This window comes from Microplitis mediator, chromosome 1 (genome assembly GCF_029852145.1).
Source record: "Microplitis mediator isolate UGA2020A chromosome 1, iyMicMedi2.1, whole genome shotgun sequence".
Lineage (NCBI taxonomy): Eukaryota > Metazoa > Arthropoda > Insecta > Hymenoptera > Braconidae > Microplitis > Microplitis mediator.
In genome coordinates, this window is record NC_079969.1 from 3,971,613 (window position 1) to 3,999,371 (window position 27,759).

Consider the following 27,759-nt stretch of genomic DNA (forward strand, 5'->3'; position numbering starts at 1 on the left):
TTTACGAAAATTGAATTTCCATCAGATGTCGACGTTTCGAGGTCCTAGGAAGCTATTCTGACTAATTTCACGATGATGTCCGAGTGTATGTATGTGTGTACGTACGTACGTACGTACGTATGTATGTATGTAAATATTCATAACTCTTGAACGGATGAACCGATTTTGATCGTTGAGGTGTCATTCGACGCGGCTTGTTAATGTCTTGAAGCTGTGAAAATTTGAACTTAATCGGTAGGGTGCGTTCAGAAATATTTCAAAAATAAAATTTTTTCGAAAATGTTTAATTTGGATAACTTTTAATTTGATCGATGGATTGATTCCAAAATGTAATCAGCTCTGAAACTCTATAAGTCGCGTCGAATGCCACCTCAACCATCAAAATCGGTTCATTCGTTCAAGAGAAACCGTTAACGAAAGAATTCAAAAAAACTTTTTTCCTTGGTTTTTTTGAAATTTCTCAAAAACGGCTGAATAAATCAATTTCAAAATTTGATCAGCTTCAGAACTTGATAAAACGCGTCGATTGCCACCTCAACCATCAAAATCGGTTAATTCGTTCGCAAGATATCGTGGGAGAAGGAAATGCTAAAAAATGGTTTTTTACAAAACAATGGCATACAAAAGTATTTGCGAGCTCGAAGAGCTCGAAAATGTAATCACAATAATGTTTTCGAGCTCGCTGAGCTCGAAAACAGCGGAAAGTTTTGGGGCTGGCCCGCAGGGTCAACTGACAGACTGATTTTCTATTGATTTTCTATCGATTTTCTCTGACAGCAACAAGTTTTTGTTTTCTGTCAATTTTCTATCGATTTTCTATGACAGTAATTATTGTGATAGTAATTGTATACAAATTATATATTAAATTAATACTAATAATTATTGTGATAGTAATTGTATATAAATTATATATAAAATTTATACTAATAATTATTGTGATAGTAATTGTATACAAAATTGGCTCAACGAGCTCGAAAACAGCGGGAAGTTTGGGGGCTGGCCCGCAGGGTCAACTGACAGACCGATTTTTTTTACTGTATTAGAATGAATTTTTTTTTTTTTATACTTCTCCATTAATTAAAATGAAATATTAAAGGTCTAAAAATAAAACACTGGCCATAAATAGCACTTCTATCTTAATTCAGTACATTCAATATAATCGTTTCATACAAATTAAACTCGTAAAATTCATATATAATTATTACATAACGAGTCATACAAATTTTTTAAACCCAATCAATCCGCCAAAGCACTCACATGATAATGGTAAATTCATAGGGAAAGTCTGTAATACCGACTGTCAGCAAAGCTTAGAAAATTTTACTAAAATGGTCATTCGTATAAAATGTAATTCTGAAGAATTGGCGTTCGTAGTTTGAAATTTCGGAAGTATTGGATTTCTGAAATATTGTCATTCTAAATATTGTTAATTCTTTATTACGAAAGAATGAATATTGTAAATTCTGAGTATGTGTTGATATAAAGATTAGAGATTCGATGTTTTTGACAAGGTGATAATTTGTCATTCTGAATTATGAACCATCTTTATTTTTTACATTCCTAACTGTGAGTTTCTGAAGTTGGTATACTTCTGAAATTTTTACTTTTGACGGTGTGCCTGCAAGCCAAAAAAGTTAACAAATCAATAATATTTGAATGACAACACATTAAGATAAAAGAAAAGGTAATTTTAATCTAGCAAATTAATTTTACTTTAGTTAATTTAATGTTAACTAACTCATTATTGTTAAATAATTGCTAAAAATTATTGGAGGTTAAAGCTGGAGTAAACCGCGGTAAATTTAAAATACAAACATTAAAAAAAGAAAACTCAAATATTCTATTACGTAATGAAATATTTATTTTTTCTTGTCCAATTTATTGAATCAAGAAAAAAAATATTTTATCTCATGATATGACTATTTATGTCATTGTAAATTCAAATAAATAATCTAGCCTTAGTACAATACATTACTTTAGGGTACTTGCACAATGATAAAATATGACATAAAACATTAATCTTCACATCATTTTATACGTTTCAGAAATTAGTTTTCCATTGAATTTTCCTTCTTTTTTTTTAACTCAATTTTCTTTAGTTATTTCACCAGGAAAATTTTTTTTTCAAGTTCTTTTATCGTAGCGTATTATTTAATCTACTATTGCCATATATTTATTTTATTACGTTCATATTTATATAGTTTCATTTTTAAATATTTAGTTCTGTAAAAATTTCCCTAAAGAAATTTTTCATTTTATCGAAATAAGTAAAACTATTTGGCAAGAAGTCATGTCTAATATTTTACTTGGACCTCGTCGATTGGAGCAAAAGTATGTTATTGAACCACTCGTTGCTCAATTCATACCAATCAACTATCATGTTTAGGTGAACTAGCGAAAGATTGCGATTCGAGTTGACATAAAATGACATTGAATATTAAATCCGGATATTTTACTACAAAACCGATGGTACTCGAACCGCATTCTCTCACTATTCCAGTAAAAAAAGTCCTGTCAAACTGACCATTGGACTTTCATATATTTACATAATATATGCATGTGTATAATAACACATTTTGCTACTTAATATAAATTCATTACAAAGTGCTTTAGATTGGAGGTGAAAATAAAGAAAAAAGTATAAATTTTGGTAAATCGGTTATATATTTTGAATATCTAAATTTTCTTTATTATTTTTGTTTTTCATTATACCAGCATCTAAAATTTCAGTGCCTACAGTCAGAACAAACTAATTTCTGTCCAAGGCTGCTAATAAATAGGGCAGAGGTACCGATTTTGGTTTCTGATTGGCTGCTGACACTAAAATTTTGAATTCCAATTATTTACTCAACTTTACTAAGTATAGATATACAAATACATGAAGTGATCGGGTACTAGTTCCCTGATCATGTACTAGTTCTTTGACCTGGCACTAGTTTCCTGATCATGTACTAGTTTTTTGATAAGTACTAGTTTCCTGATCGGGTACCAGTTCCCTGATCATGTACTAGTTCTTTGATAAGTACTAGTTTCCTGATCGGGTACCAGTTCCCTGATCATGTACTAGTTCTTTGACCTGGCACTAGTTTCCTGATCATGTACTAGTTCCCTGATCATGAACTAGTTCCCTGATCATGAACTAGTTCCCTAATCATGAACTAGTTCTTTAATCAGCTACTAGTTCCCTGATCATGAACTAGTTCCCTAATCATGAACTAGTTCTTTGATCAGCTACTAGTTCCCTGATCATGTACTAGTTTCCTGATCAGGTACCAGTTCCCTGATCATGTACTAGATCTTTGATAAGTACTAGTTTCCTGATCGGGTACCAGTTCCCTGATCATGTACTAGTTCTTTGATCAGCTACTAGTTCCCTGATCATGTACTAGTTCTTTGACCTGGCACTAGTTTCCTGATCATGTACTAGTTCCCTGATCATGAACTAGTTCCCTGATCATGAACTAGTTCCCTAATCATGCACGGAGAAAAATGTTGGTTCAAAACCTACTAATTTTTATTATGCTGTCGACGAAACTTGAAACAGTAAGGGAAGCATCCACAAAATTATTATGCTCATACGAAAAATTATTATGCTGTATCATAATACTTACTACGCGCGAGACACTTATCGATAAGATTTAATAAAAATTACTTCCATACATTATAATAATTGTGATGCGGCATAATAATTTTTCATAAGAGCATAATAATTTTGTGGATGCTTCCCTTACTGTTTCAAGTTTCGTCGACAGCATAATAAAAATTAGTAGATTTTGAACCAACATTTTTCTCCGTGTGAACTAGTTCTTTGATCAGCTACTAGTTCCCTGATCATGTACTAGTTCCCTGATCATGAACTAGTTTCCTGATCGAGTACTAAATATTTTATTTTATTAACACAAATAAAAATATTCAAATTTTTTAGAATTCAGTTGAATGAAAATGATGAAAAAATGTACGGAATTGAAACTTCAAATGCCTTGGGGTCATATAGCTGCCACAGCCTGGGGATCACCTGAAAAAAAACCTGTTCTGGTGGTTCATGGAACTCTAGACAACGCTGGATCATTCACAAGACTTATCCAGTTATTGCCAGACGAATACTACTTTATCGCCATAGATTTACCAGGTCATGGACTGTCTAGTCACTTTCCTCCAGGAATAAATTTAGATTTCTTTAATTTCATTCTTGCTATCAAATACGTTCTGACTGAACTAAATTGGAAAACTTGTACATATATTGGCCACAGCTTTGGAGGACAGTTAGGAATTATATTTAGTATATTGTTTCCAGATATACTAGAAAAAATAATCAGTTTTGATGCAATATTCCCACGGATTGTTAATGAAGAACTTTTAGTATCAAGAATCAAAGAAATAAATGACGCGACGTTATCAGAATTTTATAACGAATCGCCGGTTCGTTTCTACACAAAAGATCAAGTGTTAGATGCATTACAAAACCGCCGTCAATTTTCTTTGAATGAAAAAGCTGCCCAAGCATTATTTGAACGAGCGGTAACTAAAGTCGGTGATAAATATAAATATAATCGAGATTCTAGAATGAAGCCAATGGTCTACCCGAATTTGAATCAAGATCAATACTTGGAATTCATCAAACATCTTAAAGTACCAACGATAGTAATTCTGTCCAGCAATTCTTGGTTCAATTTAACGAAAGAATTGGTCAATAATTTAGAGTTTTTCAAAAAAATAATTCCAGCCAGTTGGATTATCAAAGTCGTTGAGGGAAATCATGACTTACATAACAATAATCCTGAAAGAGTCTCGTCAATTGTATCTGCGTATTTAGACAGTAGTACAAAAAGTAAATTGTAATTAATACTCGAGGGTTTTTGTGAGGTATTAATTTCCGGTCTGTATTTAAGTAATTTTATTAAGTGCTTTATCATCGGAAAATATCAAAACTTAAGACATTTTGAATTGAAACAAAAAATTCTAAATGTGATTTTTCCAGATGATAAAAGTTAATGAAAGTATTTATAGTACAATGTAGTTGTAGAGTAAATATTTATTGTGGGAAGAGGGTGTGTAAATGTTAGGTATGAGTTATTTTTAAAAAATGCAATTATGTTATAATTTTATACGAAGTTTTATTACAAATACTAATACTTTAATGTTATTTTATATTTTCAAACATTTTATTATGCACATGAAGGGTAGAAGCACCGGTTTTGGATTTATATATGAACATATACATTGTTATTATAATTATAATCGTGAAGTATTTGCTAATGAGATGAAACCATCTCTTAAGACAAAATTTTTGTTTAAACTAAAAAAATACAGTATGTGTTTATGGTTCAATTACTATTATGATGTTATGTTTGTCATGTTAAATGTAAAAATAAAATTTGTTCAATGATCAGCATCAGTTTATTTTAATTTTATCAGTAGAAAGTATTAAAGAGGGTCTATAGTAATTTGTTCCACCCTATTCAATATGTAAGTACGGTGACTAGTCAGAATATCCATCATAAAAATATTCATGAAAAATGTCCAATGCAATATCCATTGAAAAAATTATCTATTTATGCAGAAAATTAATGACATGGATATTTTTTCCACTGGATATTTTTACATTGGATGTTCTGAGCTAGAACCATAAGTACATATCCCTGATTTAAAAAAATAATTGAAAACGATCTACAATGTTAAAGCTCTCCCTGGCGGTTTTGAATCACTCTGGAAACACCCTGAGAGTGGAAACACGGTGGATCCAGGGTGGTTACACTGTGGGTTTGTGCCATTTTATACACCGTGGAATCAGGGTGGTTACACGGTGATAAAATGAAAAAAAGTCCACCGTGTAACCACCCTGGATCCACCGTGTTTCCAGGATGATTCAAAACCGCCAGGGCTATTACCTGACTAAAAAAGAGAATCAAAAAGCATTAAAAAGAATTAATATTTCAATATTTTTAATCCTTTTTAAAACTACCAATCCTATCTTAAATGGTCCCGTTACATGTCTCTATCCTTTTTAATTCTCTTTTTTAACCAGGGATAAGAGAAGGAATTGAAAAGTATTGAGAGTATTCAGAAGTATTCCCGCTCGGCATGAGTGTTAGAAAGACATCTTATTGGTATCATAAAGTTATCTAAAAAATTATGTCATCTGTCTGATAACAAAAAGATGTCTTTCCGACATTTATGCCGAGCGAGTTGAATATATAATATAAATACTTTTTACTAATATTATTTTTTTCTGTTATGATAATTAGAAATATAAAAAAAATAGTAAAACCAACTCTCCTTCGCCATCTAATTTTTTGATTTTCTACATCTTATGCTTCAGAAAATTCTTGAGTCTGCCGTACATTCAGGAGCTTTCAAATTTGAATTTTTTAAACTCTATTTTCCATGTGATTGAAATTAATGACCGAGTTGGTAAATCAGTAGCGTTTTTTCCATTTGCATTTACGTTAGCGGTCGCCTCAATCTTAGCAAATATTTTCAGATAATTAATTTACGAAATACCTTATAATATATCGAATACTGTGATTTGAATTTTTTTCCTATTGCTTTTAAATTTATTTTAGAAAAAATCTGCTGTCATTCGCTTTTATTGGGAAATAATAAAACTTTGAAGGTTAATTGATAAATTATTGCTGTTATCTATTGAAAATAAAATAAGATAACAAATATTGTATAACTTCATATATTTTTATCACAGTGATACGATTAGTGAATTATAAGCTTCGATTCCTTTTCTCTAGGAATTTCTGTACGGACAATTCATTTGTAAAAATGGCACTAAAATTCGCAGCTAACCTCAGCTTTATGTTTACTGAGTGCCCTAATTTACTTAGCCGTTACCAATTAGCCAAGGAAGCTGGGTTTCATGCAGTGGAAAGTGGATTTCCTTTTGGTTACACTGTTCAGCAGGTTCAAAATGCAAAAAGAAATGCAGATATTGAGCAAGTCCTGATAAATGTTTTTACTGGTAAATTTTCATAACTATTAAAAATATGATCATTGTGCGAATAAAATTTATTACCCTGGTGGAAATTTTTCGGAATTTTCTCTGAAAAACTCAGTTCAGAGAAAATTCTCAGTTCTCAAGTTCTAAAGATTTTTCCAGAGAAAAGTCTGAAAAATTTCCACCAGGATACTAAATTATATTTTTCTATGTGGGGACAAAAAATAATATTTGAATAAATATTCTAGGAGATGTCACTAAAGGTGAAATGGGTTTCGCTGCTATTCCTGGTGATGAAGCGAAATTTAAAAATAGTATTGAACTTACTATCGATTATGCTAAGGCATTAAATTGCAAAAAGTTAATACCGATCTATTTTTAGTTATAAAAAAAAAGTCTTATTTTACAGTTTAAAATTTTTTGGTATGTAATTTAGAATTCATGTGATGGCAGGAATCGTTGAAAACCCTACGGCAGAAAACGATACAGTCTACGAGTCAAATTTACGTTTTGCAGTTGAAAAATTTAAAGAAGAAGGAATTATTGGTATCATTGAGCCTATCAATAAATACGCGCGTTCAAATTATTATTTGAACTGTTTTGATAAAGGTAATTTAGTCATACGCAAATTATTTGGTAGTAAAATTATTTTCCTGGCGGATCCTATTCACGGTAAATTTACCCTGAGTAGACTTATTTCGGTTAATATGCAGTTTTTGATCCATTTGAGTGGATTCTATGGGAGCTTTTGGATAGGATACCTATCTTACAGTAGGCATTTACCGTAAATCGATATAAAACCACAATTTGTGATAATTTACCGTAAAATTCCCTTGTAACAATTTCCACAAGCTCATTTTAAGAACTTATGTTGTCTCCCTGATTGAGAAATTTGATTCACTTCAACAGAATTTGATCAGAAATTATACTTATATATGGTATGTAAACAGTAGAACTTATTTTAGCCCCATACTTTGACGAAATATACTTAGACAAGTGCAAATTCCTCACACAAGTCGTAGCAAGACACGCAAAAATAAACAAATTTATTTATCATTTTTTTGTAATAAAATTTTCATCCATTTTTTAAATCAATTTATTAATTCGCTACTTATTCTAAATTAGGTATTGAAATTGTAAAGAAAATTAATAGCCCACATTTAAAATTAATGTGTGATATTTTTCATCTGCAACACATCCAAGGAAATATTACAAATTTTATGAAAGACAATTTGCAGTATATTGGTAATTAATTATTTAAATATGATTCTAAAATATATTATAAGGAACAAAGTACATTTATTAAGGTGTACAGTCACCTGATCCCAGTAATTTGATACAACGACAAATGATCCCTACAAATTGATCACACCGACAACTGATCCCAATGACAACTGGTCCAACTGATAATAGATCCCACCGATCGCATATAATATGTACTCACATATATTTCCGATCACTTGTGATCACTTGTCGGGAATCAGTTATCTGGGATCAGTTGTCATGGAACCATTTATTAATATTTAATTTTCTAGGACACATACAAATTGCACAAGTTCCCAATAGGAATGAGCCCGATACGATGGGGGAGTTAGATTATAAATATATTTTTTCATTAATAAAAGAAATTGGGTACAATGGTCACATTGGTTTAGAATACAAACCCAAGACAACAACAATGGAAGGATTGAAGTGGGTTAAAAATTTTGGTGAAAATTTATAAAAAAAAAAAAAAAAAACGTTTTATTTTATCAATAAATATTTTATAAAATTATAACTTTTTATGAGAATTAAATAATCTAATACAAATAACAATTAAAAAAATCATTTCAGTTGTTTTTTTTAATTTATACATTTTTGATTAATTGGAAATAATGAAATGGCAGTAAATTTTCTATAGAAAGTAAAAAAAAAAAAAAACAAATTAAGAATTAATTTGTTCAATTAAAAAAAAACTTTTACAAATAAAATTAATAATAATCGTACTGTTAAATAACGTCTTAACTTAAGAAATATAAATTGATTATCTGCTATAGGAAATTTTCATTATGATACACAGAAAAAAAATTTGATATTTTTATTGCTGAATATTTAAAATGAATTTCAAACTATTTCGATCGAATTCACCAAAGGTTGGCTGGCTTCCACTAAAGGTCCTACAACAGCAGTACTAAAAAATTTTAAATAATTAGTAAATTACAATCAATTTTATAAATCATTGTTACTTTTTATATTTTATAGTTCGTTATTAGTGAAATAATAAAAAGTGAGTATTTTATAGAAGAATAAGGATATTTTTTTTTTATTGCTAATAAAATAATAAATAAACGTTAAAAAAAAATATAACAATAATTAGTTACCCAGCACCAAATGCAAGAATAGTTGCTTCTTCTACCAAACTCATCTCAAGGTCACACCTAAGATAAAAAGATACGTAGAAGTGCTCATTGTCCTGACGGATTCAAATTACGGTAAATTACCGTAAACTACCCCCAGTAATTTACCGCAAAGTTGGGTAATTATTCGGTCAATTTCCCCATCTTGCGGTAATTTACGACATTTTACGCCAGATTACGGTACAATGCGGCAATTTTCCATAATTTACGGCTCTTTTTTACCGTAAGCGCTGTATACTTTTTTATTTTTACAGTTTTTACAGTGCGATACTTTATTTTACGGTATAATACCGCAGGCTTGCCGCAATTTTACGGTAAATTACTGTTCTTTTACCCCAAATTTGCGGTAAAAATACCGCGCCGTTGCTGTAAAATACCGTAATTTTGTCATAGAATACCGTAATTTACCGTAAATTACGACAAATTACCGTAATTCGGATCCGTCAGGATTCAAGTCGTAAATAAAAAAAAAAAACCAACATACAAAATACACTAATGCAAAAAATTAAAGGAGCAGAAAAATTTTATAAATTTTTTTTGGTTTTTTAGTAAATCAACCGCTACTCTGCAAATATCGATAAAAAAAATAATGTTGCCAGGGACTTTTTTAGCTTAATGTACCCCCAAGACCCCTGTAAATTTTTAAATTGATCTATCGAACCGTTTTTTGGGAATCATCAATCAAAGTTTAGCTAAACAATTAAAGGAGCAAGTTTTGTTCCTTTAATTGTGTAATCATAATCAAAATGAAAAAATTTTTTTTTTTCGACTTTTCTCAAATTTTTGCGTCGGTAACTCAGCAAATGCAAGGAAATGACAAAAAAAAATAAAAAATTTCCAAAAAATGTCAAAAAAAATCGAAGAAAAAAAAAAATTGAAACTTGTTTTTTGTGTTCTAAATTTTTTTTTTGACATTTTTTGGAAATTTTTTATTTTTTTTTGTCATTTCCTTGCATTTGCTGAGTTACCGACGCAAAAATTTGAGAAAAGTCGAAAAAAAAAAATTTTTTCATTTTGATTATGATTACACAATTAAAGGAACAAAACGTGCTCCTTTAATTGTTTAGCTAAACTTTGATTGATGATTCCCAAAAAACGGTTCGATAGATCAATTTAAAAATTTACAGGGGTCTTGGGGGTACATTAAGCTAAAAAAGTCCCTGGCAACATTATTTTTTTTATCGATATTTGCAGAGTAGCGGTTGATTTACTAAAAAACCAAAAAAAGTCATTTTTTTGTACTTTCTTCTAATGGATGTTAAAAATAAAAAAATTTTTTTTTTCAAAAAATGATGACAGGGTCTTGTAGAGGATTTATTCAAGTTTTCAACGCCACCCTTCAACTTTCTGTGCGATCATTGGTACCTGAAATATCGAAGATCAAAGCCAAAAGGATCATTTTCTGTTTGAAGGCTGATATCTCTGCGACAAATCGTCCTACGAGGTTAAAAAAAAAACCAAATTGAAGCTAAATAAATTTGCTAAACGATGTATGCATTCGTTTAGTTGAAAGAATTTTTCCGCGGTCCGTGGGCTCTTCGGAAAAAAAAAAAAAATTTAGAAATTTTTTGGCTCGCGGTATTTCTCATGTTTGCGCATTAATTGGAGCTTTTAAAAAATTTTGAAAAAAATACACCTAAACTAGAGATTTCAAGCTATAAAATGCTTTTTTTAAATTTTCGATACGATTTTTTCTCACCAAGTTACAGCCTTCCAAAAATCACTAAAAAATTTATAAAATTTTTCTGCTCCTTTAATTTTTTGCATTAGTGTATTAATATTTAATAAACTTGTTAGCTTTAGTCTTCAAAGTACTTAACATTGAGGAATTTTATACCGTTGGATTTAAAAAATTTTTGAAATTTAAATCATAAACATAAATTTCAATAAAAATGCTTCAGTACTTTATGATATATTTATTTATATCAGGTTCGATATGTAAATATACATGAAATTGTAATGTTATTTACTTACACTATTTACATCAATTAATAAATATAACGATAAATTTATTTTTACAGAACTTGCATCTAAATTTCAAATTTAAATGACCGTCCGGTTTGTCGGAACGAGCGAATTTCAGAATAATTAAGACTGATTCGGACACACGTCAAGGATTTTCCATAAGTTTGTTTTCAATAAACCCATATCGATTAGCTTTGCAAATATTAATACTTTAAGCATCGATGTAGGTGGTTATTAAAAGTACAGCGTGTTATTCGGGATTAAATGCCATTGCAAACAAGAGTTAAGCTGGCTTACAATTTTTTAGTTTTTCTCTTTGCCACAAAATATACACAGAAAAATAGAATTTCTTGGCTCAAGAAAATTTTTGTTTTCAGTTCTCACTTCAAAAAATTTCTTGTGACAAGAAAAAATTTTCTTGGGGCGAGTAAAAGTTTCTTGCATCAAAAAATTTTTCTCGCTCCAAGAAAATTTTCGTTTTCGATTCGATTTGAAAAATTCTTAGGGCAAATAAAAATTTTCTTGGGTTGAGTAAAAATTTCTTGCATCAAGAAATTCTTTTTGTGCCTCAAGAAAATTTTTTCCTGTCCTATAAGAAAACTTTTGTTTTCAATTCATACTTCAAAAAATTTCTTGTGACAAGAAAAAATTTTCTTGGGGCGAGTAAAAGTTTCTTGCATCAAAAAATTTTTCTCGCTCCAAGAAAATTTTCGTTTTCGATTCGATTTGAAAAATTCTTAGGGCAAATAAAAATTTTCTTGGGTTGAGTAAAAATTTCTTGCATCAAGAAATTCTTTTTGTGCCTCAAGAAAATTTTTTCCTGTCCTATAAGAAAACTTTTGTTTTCAATTCGTACTTCAAAAAATTTCTTGGGACAAGAAAAAATTTTCTTGGGGCGAGTAAAAATTTTTTGCACCAAGAAATTATTTTTTTCTGTGTATAATTACTTATGTATAATGGAATGTATTATTTTCTTATCAGTTTTGATTATTTTTTGTTTCATTAAATTTTTTTACACAGACGATTTTCATCAACTTGTTAATTATATATATATTTTTTACTTATATATAAGAAAGGTATTTTTCCTGTGTCATAATTTTGCTTTTTTATTTTATCATCATTATCATCAACTGTTAAAAGTTACGTGACTCCATTTGTTTTATTGTCTTAATTAATTAACGACCGTAAAATTAATGAATAATTAATAAATTAAGCGAATTGAGATGGAAATACTGACATGAATAAGCGCGAAAATTTACACTACTCAATTTTACAACCATAAATAACTAGTAAAATTATAAATATCTACACTATATAATTTTGTTTTTAAATCTTCAATTTAAAATATCTATTGTATAAAATCTGAAGTTTTTTCTACAACAATGGAATAATTATGAACGACGAGGTTTCTTTATTCAATAAATGGCAATAAATCTATTAAAATACCTGAGCATGTAAGACTTGAAGATAAAGATAAAAGGAGAGAGAAAAATATATATAAGTATTTTCATTACATCCTTGTTCCAGTATTTATTCATTAAATCATTTTTAAGGCCCATTATCACCAAGTAGATTGTGAGTATCTTCATCGTAAGTCCTCTCAGGGAAGCTGATTCCATCACCGAAACTGTAATCCCGAATATTCAAAACCGATTTTTCAAATATTTTTCTAATTACAATTGTCGAGTTTTATTTTTGAAATCAGCATTTTACCGTTCGAAAAATTTAGTTGATAAATTTTATGTGCACGATATTAATTGCTTATATTTTTTAAAACTATACTTTAGATTACAAAAGTAAAAAATTTTCATATTTGTAGATAAATCTTCGTGTATTAGTTACCCGATCAGGAAACTAATACATGATCAGGGAACTAGTACCCAATCACTCATGTATTTGTATATCTATATTTACTAAATTTGACTAAATATATCTTGTTATGCCTCCGTATATTATTTTCGCGGTCACTTCCAAAAGTGCTGACAGTTATGTTCTTACGTTCGCTATCGGTCGCATGACTACTTATTGTTTAACTTTTTTCAGAGCATAATAATATCAGTTGTAGCATCATCTGCAATCGCTGACTGCCGGTTGTTAGTCAGAAAGAAGGACCGAAAGAATTAAGAATAATTACAGAATTATTAATTATGAATAACTTTGATTTAAATAGAATAGAAGAATCATTCCTTAGTTTTTATAATTAAAAATATTTATATCATAGTTGTAAGACATTCAAATCAATTTACTGTTATTAAATTTGTAATACACTTAAAGTGAAGTTTTCTGTGTTATATCTCAATAAATAAGTGAAACTTTATTAAAATTAAAATTCAAGTGTCATTATTCAAGAAGATACAAAAAAATTCCCAAGGCATAACGATCTGTACAAATACACGAAGTGATCAAGTACTAAATTATAATCGAACAGTAACTTTCCATATCACTTGCATTAAAACTGTGAATTCCGCCAGTCGAAACAGGCCAATTTCAAACCAATGCGATTTCGCGGGCAAAAACTCATCAGTAGGGACAAGATTTTTGCCCAATTTTTGAAATCAATAGTTCAAATTTTTGATATTACGGGAGAAATATTGGTCTCATGAAAAAAGTTTTCAAACAAAAGTTGTAAGAAATTTAATTTTATTAAAAAAATGTCTCTTATAATTTTCTTATACGATTAGTATTTTCGCCGTAATTCAAACATTAAGATTCATAATCAACGATTCAAAATTTTTTTAATTATGAAAATCTTAATTTTCAAATTACGGCTCTCCTATTAGTTCTAAAGAAAAATTATAATAAACATTTTTTTTAGAAAAGTAAATTTCCTACAACTTTTATTTGAAAATTTTTTTCATAAGACCAATATTTTCCTCGTAATATCAAAAATTTCACACCACTAATTATTAATTATTTTTAAATTAACGCGAAAATCCTGGCTATACTCATCAGTTTTTTCCTTAGAGAAAAGTTATTAGTTTCTTCCCGCTCAATTAGTCTCTGATTTCATTTTATTCTTTTTAGAATCGCATTTTTTTATTGTAAACTTCTAAATATTAATGATAATTTTTACTATTCCTGCACTGAAAGTTTAAATTCCTCCCTATTTAGAGGGAAGAAACTCGTTCTTTTGTCTCATGAAACTACTCACTTTCTTCCCTAGGTGTGTAATATACTATTTCACCAGACCTGTATTTAAAAGTTAAACTTTTGCGTCTGTTTGTGGGAAGAATGGCGCATGCGCTAATTTTTATCATTTTTCTCATTAGAGAAAAGAACGATTTTCTTCCCTCTAACAAGACGGGAATTTAAACTTTCGGTGCAGATGAGGTGTGTATACTATTTTTTTTTCACGCTTGAGATGTACAATATATAATATATTATTAATTCCCATAAATAATATTGTGTTTTTAATTAAATTTATAAATACTTTACTTATTAATACAATTTTAAAAATATCGTGCTCATAAAATTCATGTACTAAATTTACATACTAAATTATTTATGTAAATTCATATGATGGTAATACAGTTGAAAAAAAAAATAGACAAATAAAATACGAAATATTTTATTCATTAGATTCTATAATATAATAGAGAACCAGATGCACAATACCTATCGAATAATGACCATAAGCGCAAAGATATTTATTCTTATACATAAGTCGTATGAAAAATTACCTTATCCTGTGTTTTTTTAGGATAATAATAATTAATACACACATGCATCGGAAATCGTAATGGATATTTTCTACATAAATGGAATTTTTCTTTACATTCTGCCAGTTAGAAGATAAATAAATAAATACGTATAGAGATTTAGAATTTAAAAGACTAATAATTAAATAGAGCCATCTACAGTATTTGGAAAAACAAAACTAAGTTCTTGTTGATGATTAGACTTCTCTATTTAAATCAGTATGATGTCGTGTAGGACTTGATTCGCTGCAACTATAGGAATTTAAGGTTTTTTATAGTTTTCTATTTGAGTTACTTCAGGTTTCTATTCTTGCAATTAAATTACTAATCGTTCGTAATATATAATAAATATATTACAATATTGACAGGTAAGTTAAGTACCAAAGAATGTTTGTTTGATAAAAGGATAGTTATTGTTTCAAAAGCACGCAAAGCAGTTATGAAAATTAGCACTAAAAAATAATGTGATATTGTTTAAAAAGAGTGATCATGCCCATGCATAAATATTCCACTATATATAGATTACACGGAAAAAATATAGCGTTCAGAAGTATATAGTATAGTTATAGAAACAATGCGCATAACCTATACACTAGATTGTTTCTGTAACGATCTACTATATCGTTATGACAACAATACGTCAGATGGCTCTGAGAACAACACGGTATCGTTATGAGAACTATACGTATTGCTGTGAGACCTTTCTGTAGTCCTGCGTGTTTCAAATTATATGACATATTTTATAATGTTTATTGTTAATAAATAAATAATTTTTATAAAACAAAAATAATTTATAAAACTTATTTACTAGTTATAGTCTACATAAAGATTATATATAAAATTCAATATGTCTTTTAATTTTGGAGGTTATTATACATGTATATATAATTTATCTCTAAATTTGACTAGTTTTTTTTAAAATTGATTTTTTTAATTAAACGTCTAGCAGCAATTAAACTTATCGCACTTGGCGCGAAAATAAATGTCAGGTTAGACACCGTCATGTGAGCTGGCGACTATAAAAAGTCGTGTAGGTCTCGCAGCTATACGATAGATAGTTACAGTAACAATACGGTGTCGTTATCATAAGTATACGTATTGTTGTGGTTACGATCTACGAGTCGCTATACTTCAGATAGTTCGACCCTGGCGGTTTTGAATCACTCTGGAAACACCCTGGGAGTGGAAACACAGTGGAATCACGGTGTGTACCCACCATGATTCCACGGTGTATCCACGGTGATTACACGGTGTACGTGGAATCAGGGTGGATACACCGTGTAACCACCGTGGAATCACGGTGATAAAATGAAAAAAAACCCACCGTGTAACCACCGTGATTCCAGGGTGTTTCCAGGGTGATTCAAAACCGTCGGGGGAGGAAAAATATTTTTTTTCCGTGTACTTTTAAGTAAATTAAGCACAATGCTAGCATAATTTTTAAATTTATGTTAAATATTTAATTTTTATCTTGATAACCCTAATCTTTAAAAGTCAACCAGAAAATTAACTAAATTTTTTTGTATATTTGTAAGTAATGGAATACTAGTTAATACTGAAGAAGTTTGTAATGATTATTAATTAACTTTCGAGTATATATTTATTAAAAATAAAAAATTTTGGTTAAAGTTCACAAACAGAAGAAAAAACAAAAATGAACCATGAAACCAAAAAGCACGAGTTATTTTTTAAATTTATAAATTATGCTAACCTGTTTTGCGTACTGCCCATTGAGTTGTAAGTATTCGGAACTTGATGTTGTGCGCGTACTGGATAGACCACTCCATTTCCAAGACTAGAATTTATATTTCGAAAATTTTTTCTTATCTACTTTTATTTTATTTTAAATGTTTGTTCAATTCAAAATGTAATTATAAAAAATTTTTTATGGGATATTACAATAGTGTTCTTATTTTTTCATGTAGAGGTAATTAAAAAAAAAACACAGATAAATTTAATAGTTATGTTTCTCGTTACGGTGTTCTGTTGACAACCTAACGAGTTGTCTTTTTATGAACATCGCATTTTGAACGAATTTTTTTGGATACTGCCTCTGGTCCAAACTATTCACTTATAGCCCGAAAAATTATTGTAATAAGTAACTTATTTTTTTTTGAAAATCAAATTTCTACAGTTAGAATATAAAATAGAGTAGACACCAATAATGTAGGAATGAAAATCAAGTAAATAAATAAATTATTGTTGTTCCGTCGAAAACGGAAGTCCGGAGACAATTGTCATCATAATAATATTTAAAATTTAAAACATTTAAACCGGTCTCCATCTAGCGGTGTTAAAAACCATCTCGTCGCCAACTCGGGTCGCATCGCGAACGCGCGCGCTAAACATAGCGTCGGTTTCTCAGTGCATCTTCGTTGCACTCACGCCTTCAGTATATCTCTGTCGTTTGGGTGTCTGAATTTTTCCGTTCCGTCGAAACGACGACCCGGCGTCACCGCGTCTTTTCGTCAGTTGACCACAAGTCTTCATACTGTACACACTCGCTGTGAACATTCTATCCGCTACATTGCCAAGCCAATATTAAAGTTAACAATAATTGTTAATTAATTGATTATCAATTACGAATTCGTGCCATCGTGTCGAGATAAGTATTAATTAATACGGTTTCATAAATTTTATTCATTATTTCGTTGAGTTTCAATAATATTTCGGGAATTAAATAAAGACCGGGTGTTTTATTACGTCGTAGTAAAAACACGCCGGGACTTGTTGCGCGTGGGTCTCACCCATTAAATCTCAAATACTTAATCGTGTTCTATTAATTATTCGATAGGATTGAATTCGATATTTAATATTAATATTCGTATTAATATCAAATAATAATCGATTCAAATAATATTGAATGTTTAATAATTATTATCTTACATTAAATTCATTCAATTCACCGATCTGTTCGTTTACATCTTAATTACCTTGCAATAATTAAGCATTAATAATTATCATACATACGTGATAATCATAATACACATAAAACTAAAATTTGATTTGTTCGCGCTTCAATTATTATCAACGCATTTAGCCGTTGTCATATAGATATCATATCTAACCTCATTCGTGCAATAGCCACGTGCTAACAGCATCCATCAATCCAATTGATGAGATTTCAATTAACTGCAGTTAAACCAATCGCCTCTGTTGCAAAATAACAATAATAATAATAATAATAATTCAGCGTCATATTGTCTTTGGAATATCCCATTACAATTTGATAGTTTATATCGCCGATCTGATCAATCGGTAGACTCGCCTCAGCGCACCGAAAGCTTTCACCCATTCATTCGCTAGCATTAGTACCAAGTACTATTTAACTGTCCCGCAGTGGACTCTTTACATACGCATTAGTACCAAGTACTATTTAACTGTCCCACAGTGGACTCTTTACCAACGCATTAGTACCAAGTACTATTTAACTGTCCCACAGTGGACTCTTTACCAACGCATTAGTACCAAGTACTATTTAACTGTCCCGCAGGGGACTCTCTATCATCACAGTACACATTCACACACACACACACACACATCTCTATATTTCATTTGTGTCAATTGTTCAACGAGTTACCCTCATTCTCATTATCTTAACATTCTCAATCTTTTTCATTGTACTTCTTCAAAGGGTTTTATGCCGTAGCGCTTTCCCTCAATTTTTTGGGTCAAAATATATTCTTCATTTTTGATATACCCAAACCACGAGTTTTATTAAACAATACCTATCACATCCTACCTATCATTACAATAAATTAATCAAATTCCAATTACTAATTTAAATTAATTTACAGATAAATTTAGACAATAAAAAATAACGTTTAATAAAAAGGGAAACATTTTCCCACAAAACATTTTGGTGCCTCCTGTGAGGTAACTCGATTGGACAATTAAAATATATTCAGAGAAAATATATTCAAATAAATATCAATAACAAGTGTGGATACAATTTGATTCAAAACGTCATTCATATATTACCGACCGTTGACACCGCCGCATCTGGAGGATCATCTGCAGTGAAATCCAGCTAAGTTCAAATTTTATTAAACATTTATTTGCCATTGGCAGTATTTTTCATTCTTATCATTCATTCAATTCAACACTGATTCTATAATTTGATTTGATTTCAATTTAATATCATTTAATTCTTAGGACAATCGGATCACAATACTTAATTTTTGTCATAAATTTACTGAGTTTTTCAACTCATCATACACGAGTGAATCTTACTATTAATATCTAATTATTCAATTTTAGTATATTTAATATTTGATTTCATTATATTTGAGTTATTGTCTCATTTCGGATTGAGCTGTGTAATTCTGGGATTACATCAATTATTTGTCGCAAGACCATTTAATTGTTGCGATCAGTGAATTGCTCAAGTCTTCGAAGTATCAAATAACTGGAGTATCTATTAAAATTAAAATTGCTAAGTCGTTTGACTAATCTGATCCCGTCAATTATTTAATCTGAGGATCATTTCATTGTAGTGATCATCGGGGTCAATCGATTACGTTAATTAATTATATTATAATTTTTCGCGATCAATTGGGGATTTGGACTGTCTGACTCTTGGGATCGCCTAAATTATTTGAATTTATCAGCTAATTACGGTGATTCGCGAGTCGTGCAGTCGAATTTCTTTCAATCTCATTGTCATCAATATAACTTGAATCTCAATACCCAGTTTTAAATATCTAATTATTGAAATGACGGACCAGGAAGGAGACGAGATCATTCCGCCGATCGAGAGAAAACGTAACATAGCAGCATGCTACGTTGATCAATTAGTCGATTCAATAAATAAACAACAAATATCCGATTTGCGAGCACGATTACGATTCGAACGCGTCACGGTTGCATTTCGCGAATACGAAGAGCTTTTCAACGAATTGATCGCGGGTCAACCTCTGGCAGATGAATCAGAACACTTCACAAATGTATCCGATGGATATTACGGAATTGCTGAACATCTCGCGAAAGACGGCCCTCTCGCGAACAGTACAATTCTCGGGAATTCAACTCAAACTGAAAAACAAACTTTGCAAAGACTACCGGTACCGCAACTACCCACTTTCTCCGGGGATTACAACGAGTGGATATCTTTCTCAAACTTGTTTCAGAGTATTATTGATCGACGCGACGATATTGCCGATATTATAAAATTTCAATATTTAAAAACGAGTCTGAAGGGAGAGGCCGCGCAACGGATCATACATTTACAGGCTTCGGATGCCAATTATCAGGTGGCTTGGTCCATCCTTAAGGGAACCTATGAACTTAAGAGGGTATTGAGAAGCAAACACATCGGGGCGATATTTAATCTCAAAAAACCGGAAACGGCTAACCCAGCCACCCTTGGACATATACTCAACACTGTACGACAAAATTTAACATCCCTCGAAACTCTTAGATGCCCACCAAATCATGAATGCTTTATTTGGCACATCGAAAGGATTTTACCGGATCCCATTGCTGAAAAATGGCAGGATACTCTCAAACCGAACGATTCCCCTACTGTTGACGATATGTTCAAGTTTTTGGAAGCAACTATTTCGCGCATGCACACTAAATCCGTGTCTAATTCTAACAAGAGTAATATTAATAAACGACCTTTTATCGATTCTTCAAATGAATCCAAGGCATGGAGAAACGTTGAAGGAAATCGCGTCTTTTTTACTGCATCAAAAAATTGTGAATATTGTCAAGCCACAGAGCATTATTTATTTCAATGTAGAGAATTCGATAAATTAACTGTACCTAAACGATGGGAGTTCGTAAAACAACGTAACCTCTGTAGAAATTGTCTTAGCAAATATCATTCCCCGTGTACATCCGAGGCGCGCTGTAAACACTGTCAACGATTCCATCATTCAAAATTACATTCTTTGTGTCCATCAAAATAGAAGCGATTATAATCTTTGGATATGTGGAAGTAATCCATAATTTGGACTTTGTAATGTAGAATCCCATTGTTGTAAAGATTCAATTTCCATAAAGTCATTGAATACTTCCTTCCACGATCTTCATATAGGCTAGTTACGGATCGATATTGGGGGTCCCATGATGATTGATGGGATTCAGACGAATTCGTTTCTGTTGAAGAAGGAGAGATCCTTTGAAATTTTCTTCTTTTTCTTTTATTTCTCTTCGTATTATTGGCTTTAGGATCCATTTTTGTTGTTGATGTTTCGAGATCATTTGAAGAATTTGTCACTTCAGCAGAAGGAAATACCTTCTGCGAGTTTTCTCTCTTACAGTCCGGTAAATAAGAATTTGATCCATTTCCTTCACTTTACTTGAGTCGGGTATAGGAAATGACCGTGACTTCTCTCAAATATATTTCAAACGCGTGATCGACTTCAATCTTTAACGTTCGAGGAAATAACTCCGTCAACCTTAGACATCGCGATTAGTTTAAACTATAAGCCTCTCTAGACTCTTACTACTGATCAACATGATGTCATAACTCTTTCTACTGTAGACAGTCTAATCAGTAAAAATTACATCTCTACCTGATCCTGATTTATTTTCTGTACCAGATAATCCTCTACTTGGAGATTTCTCACCAAGGTTATCCAGAACGTCTGGAAGTGCTGACAATTCGAGTATCTACATGGAATGCAAACGTCAAAAATGGAGCCATTACTGAGGTGCATCCAGGAAGCGACGGTGTCATACGAGTCGTCGGGGTCAAACATCACGAGGAATTTACACATGAAACACTCGGAGATTCTGTTCATTAATACCCAATACTTGAACTACTTAATAATAATTGCCATAAATTATTTAAAATTATAACATATTGTAAACACTCATACACTATTTACACTACTTACACTCATACACTATTTACACTACTTACACTACTCTCACTCATTCATATTCGCATCTCGCGGGCGGGAGCGTGTTCCGTCGAAAACGGAAGTCCGGAGACAATTGTCATCATAATAATATTTAAAATTTAAAACATTTAAACCGGTCTCCATCTAGCGGTGTTAAAAACCATCTCGTCGCCAACTCGGGTCGCATCGCGAACGCGCGCGCTAAACATAGCGTCGGTTTCTCAGTGCATCTTCGTTGCACTCACGCCTTCAGTATATCTCTGTCGTTTGGGTGTCTGAATTTTTCCGTTCCGTCGAAACGACGACCCGGCGTCACCGCGTCTTTTCGTCAGTTGACCACAAGTCTTCATACTGTACACACTCGCTGTGAACATTCTATCCGCTACATTGCCAAGCCAATATTAAAGTTAACAATAATTGTTAATTAATTGATTATCAATTACGAATTCGTGCCATCGTGTCGAGATAAGTATTAATTAATACGGTTTCATAAATTTTATTCATTATTTCGTTGAGTTTCAATAATATTTCGGGAATTAAATAAAGACCGGGTGTTTTATTACGTCGTAGTAAAAACACGCCGGGACTTGTTGCGCGTGGGTCTCACCCATTAAATCTCAAATACTTAATCGTGTTCTATTAATTATTCGATAGGATTGAATTCGATATTTAATATTAATATTCGTATTAATATCAAATAATAATCGATTCAAATAATATTGAATGTTTAATAATTATTATCTTACATTAAATTCATTCAATTCACCGATCTGTTCGTTTACATCTTAATTACCTTGCAATAATTAAGCATTAATAATTATCATACATACGTGATAATCATAATACACATAAAACTAAAATTTGATTTGTTCGCGCTTCAATTATTATCAACGCATTTAGCCGTTGTCATATAGATATCATATCTAACCTCATTCGTGCAATAGCCACGTGCTAACAGCATCCATCAATCCAATTGATGAGATTTCAATTAACTGCAGTTAAACCAATCGCCTCTGTTGCAAAATAACAATAATAATAATAATAATAATTCAGCGTCATATTGTCTTTGGAATATCCCATTACAATTTGATAGTTTATATCGCCGATCTGATCAATCGGTAGACTCGCCTCAGCGCACCGAAAGCTTTCACCCATTCATTCGCTAGCATTAGTACCAAGTACTATTTAACTGTCCCGCAGTGGACTCTTTACATACGCATTAGTACCAAGTACTATTTAACTGTCCCACAGTGGACTCTTTACCAACGCATTAGTACCAAGTACTATTTAACTGTCCCACAGTGGACTCTTTACCAACGCATTAGTACCAAGTACTATTTAACTGTCCCGCAGGGGACTCTCTATCATCACAGTACACATTCACACACACACACACACACATCTCTATATTTCATTTGTGTCAATTGTTCAACGAGTTACCCTCATTCTCATTATCTTAACATTCTCAATCTTTTTCATTGTACTTCTTCAAAGGGTTTTATGCCGTAGCGCTTTCCCTCAATTTTTTGGGTCAAAATATATTCTTCATTTTTGATATACCCAAACCACGAGTTTTATTAAACAATACCTATCACATCCTACCTATCATTACAATAAATTAATCAAATTCCAATTACTAATTTAAATTAATTTACAGATAAATTTAGACAATAAAAAATAACGTTTAATAAAAAGGGAAACATTTTCCCACAAACAATTGTTCTGATAGTTAATTGTATGGTCTAATAATTAATCTATAGCTATTAATATATTGTATAAAAATACTTATAAAAAGGTATTGTGCAGTCGGCTCATATATTTATATGAAATGTTAAGAATTAATATTCTATTTAAATATTAAGCGCTTCTATATTTAATTTTACTGTCATTTGTTAGAATAAATATATCTATCATTTCCATGAACACTCAAAATGATATCATATGTACTTGCAAATATTATTTATAATGACGATTTTAAAGTTGACAATTATTTCTGATTTTAAAAATTTATCGAATATATATAATCAAATAAATAAATAAAAATTTTAGTGATGAACATACCTTGTAAATACAGGAAGAAACCAAAGCTTTTTATTTTCACCAAAGACTTCTTGGAAATTATTATACTTTCCAATATTAAATCCATCTTTGTCTTTGCCCATTCGGAACATTGGCGGTCTGAATGCCTCTATAATAATAATAGAATATTGTTATTTAAAATATAAAATTATAAATTCTTATTCACTAGAGAGAGTGAGTAATATTGATCAATTCTATAGGAAATCTATAGAAAATCAGGACTCGGTATTTATACACAATTTATTATTTATTATTAATTAAACTTCCTCAGTAGAATAGAAATTATTGATATACCTGAAGATCGGAACGTTTTTCGCGCAACGAAAATGAAAAGATTCATGTAATGCGACTGCTTAAGGGGTCGTTCGGAGGATTGGGGGGTAGTCTAAGATTTTCGGCTGACATACCAGCATCTATATGCGAAACATTTTAGAAATCTAGTCATCCAGCAGATTTTTTACTTTCCAATTTTCTTTTTCGTTGCCCGAAAAACGTTCTGATCTTCAGGAACATAATTATTGTTTAGTATTTAATTCCAATATACATATATTTAGATATAAATATATAGGCCAAACTTACCTAAGGTTGATCTATTGTGTAAAATCAGGTAACAATGATAAAAGAACAAAGAATTTAGACTGACTGCAAACATCAGTGCGATGAAGAATAAAAATAGTATATGGAACTTTCCCATGCCATCCAATTCACCCTGTAAATATATCAGCATTTATTTATACCATGGAATTATTAATATAAAAATAATAATTGATAATTAATAACAGTAGTATATTTACTTTATTTATGAAATTACCTTCCAAAAATGAATAAAATATTGTAAAGTCGTACTGGCAATGAAGACACAATAAATTAACGCATACCCCAAAAATAATATGAAAAATTTATAGTTGTGATAAGCAACGCAATTATTAACCCAAGGACAATGATGATCCATCTTCAGTACGCATGCGCGGCACACGCTACAATGATGGGCACGATCGGGTTTTATTAACTGGCATTTATCACAAAACCGAATCGCTGAAAGTACAAACAAAGAGAAATACGTTAAGTAATTAAATTAATAAAATCATAATTAACAAAATTTTTTTTCATGTCAAACAAAAAATAATAAAACTCGCGGCTTCTATTTTGTGCATAAGTAAATACTTTACCTCCTCTGATTGTTCGATTAGTAACCGGTAAATTTTGTCCGATTCTTTCGAGTATTGCACACTGCGCTTCTTCACTTTGTGCTTGTTGCAACTTTTCCACTTCTGATAGAGGAACTTTGAACTGTAATACAAAAATTATTGTCATTAATTTCAACTAATTATTGATGATACAATCCCTGGTTAAAAATACTGATTGAAAAGAATTGAGAAGCGGCCACTCCTTGCAAACTGTATATCTATATATACCCAGGTAGCACACTTGCCTTTGTGACATCTCTAAGATACCAATTTTTAGGCTACTTTTTGACTTGTCGATAAGGCATCGATATGTTGACAAAACGATCAGAAATTTATGTCACCGAAAATTAAAAGACTTAACACAAGTGACGACAAAAAGTAAATTACAAATAGTGGTAAAATAAGTCATCTAAACGACTTTTCAACTGACATAAGACAGGAAAAACAACACAACTCGTTTCTGTCTCCGGAACCAACATTTGCATGTCGTATTCATACCAAAAAAGATGACTTTGAGACAAAAAAAAAATTTGTCTTGTCCTTTTAAAAGACATCTTTAAGACATCTTAAAGTTGACTCTGTGCTACTTGGGTACAAACAAAAGAATTGAAATTATTGAAAAGAATTCGAATTTCATCACTTCCCTGGCGGTTTTGAATCACCCTGGAAACACCCTGGGAGTGGAAACACGGTGGATCCAGGGTGGTTACACGGTGGGTTTGTGCCATTTCATCACCGTGTATACACCGTGGAATCAGGGTGTTTCCAGAGTGATTCAAAACCGCCAGGGTTTTAATTCTTTTCAATCAGTATTTTTAACCAGGGATGAATATTGTTCTTATTACCACTTCGGGAACAGAAATTAAATCTGTAAAGACTGTTTTCCAATAAGACCATAAAAACATGGCGAAGAATACATGGAAAAATATCAAATAAAAAGCTGAAAAAAAAAAAAACAATTAATAATTAATCTATATAATTAAATTTCATGTATACAAGTATTGTTTTTAAAATATTTACTTTTTTGAATGTAGCTGTCAATAGTATCTAAAAAAAAAAAAAAATAAATCAATGATTACAGTATTCCATTAAATATATATATATGTAAATATAAATATAAAAATACTCACAGTAGCATAACTGTACTACATATGCATAGTAAGACCAGAACACAATTGTAAGAATAAATATAACTGGTACCCATTTAAATGCTTTAACGCACCACCAACATGATCCATTTTGTTTGCCCATTTTTAATAAATTATCAGATGTTATCTTACAATAAATGTAAAATTATCACTAACTGCAGTATTTATTATTACATTCAAAGTCAGGTCCACCCTTTCATCATTTTGTCACTCAAATGTACGCGACACACAAAATTACAAAAAGTATTTCAACAAAACTTAAATTTCATCGACATTTTGATAAATTTATTATTTAAAATATATTTACATACAAAGTATTCCATACATATACAGATATTTGTATATGTATATATTTATATATATGTACAAATAAATTATACAGTCTACTAAACTTTATTGGTTAATTTTTTAAAATTTCTATTTATGTAACATTAATTATGATTTATATAGAATATATATGTATGATTTATATATACTGTAAGCTAATTACTTAGTTCATTTATAAATAATTATGTTAATTAAATCAATTTATTGATACTTCGATTGAATATAAATATATACATTACTAAACTTAAAAACATTTCAAGATGGCGGGCAGAAGTCTAGAGTCACCAAAACAGACCATAGATGAAAATACAAATGGACATAAGCTGCCATTTTACCAGATAGTCTAAGTCAACTTGACGGAAAGTTACGGCCATAAATTGATGTCAAGTTAACAGCGAAAAATTAACGTGAGTTTACACTGTGATGTCCCATCGCGATCCACCTGCCCGATCGAAATGACCCCTCGCGGAGTTAACAAACAATCTCTTACGCGGGTTATTTAAATATAATTATATTTAAATAAATCGTGGGAAATTCTTGGGTTTTTCGGAAGTAATAAATAAGAGTAATAAAACATCTGGTCACTCGAAGCTTGTTTAAAATAAAATTATAAACGAAAAAACCATAAAAGGAACTTATGTTTGAAATCCTTTGTTCGTTAAAATTAAGAGAAAGTTTTGTAGACATTTGTAAGTTATTTATAAAAATTCCGTGTATTTTGTATTTAAGTAGTTTTAGAGATTCAAGTACCCTGCCATAAATTTTAATAAGAAAATTTCTTAAAACTGTTATGTATAAAAAACTTGAGTAATGGAGGGTAAGCCGATTAGAGACCGCAATAAAATTCGAGCGGTCCAAACATCTGTAAGGGTGAAAGCCTTGGACCTAATGGCGGGAAATACCACATGACTCCAGACAACGTAGCAACTGTAGAAAAGGATCGACCAAGCCACGGAACGGAGGATTCAACCTCGAGGGGCGGAGATACTCTGTGACGTCATGAGGCCCCGACTACGTCCCCACATCAGCCAATAAGAAAACCTTACCCCGCCATAGTCTCCAGGGCTGACGCCCCTTCTAACTTAGAATAATTTTAAGATTGATTTTGTAAGGCAGAATTAGCCAGAAGCTCGAGCGCGAACGTCGTTGTACTAAGCAAAGATAT

At 31.0% G+C, this 27,759-nt stretch overlaps 4 protein-coding genes across 9 annotated transcripts in view; 3 read left to right on the forward strand and 1 right to left on the reverse strand.

Annotated features, from left to right (window-relative positions):
* The first annotated feature begins 1,367 nt into the window (after nt 1–1,367).
* On the forward strand, nt 1,368–5,390 carry LOC130674092 (serine hydrolase-like protein). 3 transcript variants are annotated; one of them, XM_057479369.1, is made up of 2 exons: nt 1,368–1,684; nt 3,926–5,390. In XM_057479369.1, the coding sequence occupies exon 2, from the start codon at nt 3,937–3,939 to the stop codon at nt 4,837–4,839; it is 903 nt and encodes a 300-aa protein (XP_057335352.1). In that variant the 5' UTR covers nt 1,368–1,684; nt 3,926–3,936; the 3' UTR covers nt 4,840–5,390. The 3 variants fall into 3 exon arrangements, with proteins under 3 accessions (XP_057335352.1, XP_057335355.1, XP_057335353.1); XM_057479372.1 differs by lacking the exon at nt 1,368–1,684 and adding an exon at nt 2,309–2,331; XM_057479370.1 differs by lacking the exon at nt 1,368–1,684 and adding an exon at nt 2,392–2,650.
* Nucleotides 5,391–6,425: 1,035 nt separating this feature from the next.
* LOC130666342 (putative hydroxypyruvate isomerase) lies at nt 6,426–8,822 on the forward strand. 2 transcript variants are annotated; one of them, XM_057467233.1, is made up of 6 exons: nt 6,426–6,613; nt 6,698–6,967; nt 7,192–7,303; nt 7,380–7,552; nt 8,069–8,188; nt 8,479–8,822. In XM_057467233.1, exons 2-6 carry the CDS (start codon nt 6,772–6,774, stop codon nt 8,664–8,666), a joined length of 789 nt encoding a protein of 262 aa, XP_057323216.1. In that variant the 5' UTR covers nt 6,426–6,613; nt 6,698–6,771; the 3' UTR covers nt 8,667–8,822. The 2 variants fall into 2 exon arrangements, with proteins under 2 accessions (XP_057323216.1, XP_057323208.1); XM_057467225.1 differs by having other exon boundaries at nt 6,741–6,967.
* LOC130666294 (palmitoyltransferase ZDHHC15B-like) lies at nt 8,804–26,872 on the reverse strand. 3 transcript variants are annotated; one of them, XM_057467134.1, is made up of 10 exons: nt 26,250–26,872; nt 26,140–26,166; nt 25,965–26,059; nt 25,102–25,222; nt 24,744–24,967; nt 24,512–24,641; nt 23,915–24,041; nt 16,714–16,797; nt 9,304–9,360; nt 8,804–9,113 (listed from the first exon to the last, which is right to left on the reverse strand). In XM_057467134.1, exons 1-10 carry the CDS (start codon nt 26,368–26,370, stop codon nt 9,047–9,049), a joined length of 1,053 nt encoding a protein of 350 aa, XP_057323117.1. In that variant the 5' UTR covers nt 26,371–26,872; the 3' UTR covers nt 8,804–9,046. The 3 variants fall into 3 exon arrangements, with proteins under 3 accessions (XP_057323117.1, XP_057323126.1, XP_057323137.1); XM_057467143.1 differs by lacking the exons at nt 8,804–9,113; nt 9,304–9,360 and adding an exon at nt 12,425–12,931 and having other exon boundaries at nt 26,250–26,871; XM_057467154.1 differs by lacking the exons at nt 8,804–9,113; nt 9,304–9,360; nt 16,714–16,797 and adding an exon at nt 12,425–12,931 and having other exon boundaries at nt 26,250–26,871.
* Nucleotides 10,982–27,759, forward strand: part of LOC130666305 (annexin B9-like) — a 31,753-nt gene continuing 14,975 nt past the window's right edge. Inside the window, exon 1 of the mRNA XM_057467174.1 lies at nt 10,982–10,991. The gene's annotated coding sequence lies outside the window, so the exon portion shown is untranslated. The remainder of the gene's footprint in view (nt 10,992–27,759) is intronic.

Bases quoted from the DNA above. Each gene is read 5' to 3' on its own strand.
- LOC130666342 (XM_057467233.1), top strand. From the start codon at position 6,772: ATGGCACTAAAATTCGCAGCTAACCTCAGCTTTATGTTTACTGAGTGC. The intron at 6,968-7,191 runs GTAAATTTTCAT...TAAATATTCTAG, and splicing joins CCTGATAAATGTTTTTACTG to GAGATGTCACTAAAGGTGAA. The intron at 7,553-8,068 runs GTAATTTAGTCA...ATTCTAAATTAG, and splicing joins TTTGAACTGTTTTGATAAAG to GTATTGAAATTGTAAAGAAA.
- LOC130666294 (XM_057467134.1), bottom strand. From the start codon at position 26,370: ATGGGCAAACAAAATGGATCATGTTGGTGGTGCGTTAAAGCATTTAAA. The intron at 25,223-25,964 runs GTAATAAGAACA...TTTGTATTACAG, and splicing joins TAATTTCTGTTCCCGAAGTG to TTCAAAGTTCCTCTATCAGA. The intron at 24,642-24,743 runs GTAATTTCATAA...ATATATTTACAG, and splicing joins ATTTTATTCATTTTTGGAAG to GGTGAATTGGATGGCATGGG.
- LOC130674092 (XM_057479369.1), top strand. From the start codon at position 3,937: ATGAAAATGATGAAAAAATGTACGGAATTGAAACTTCAAATGCCTTGG.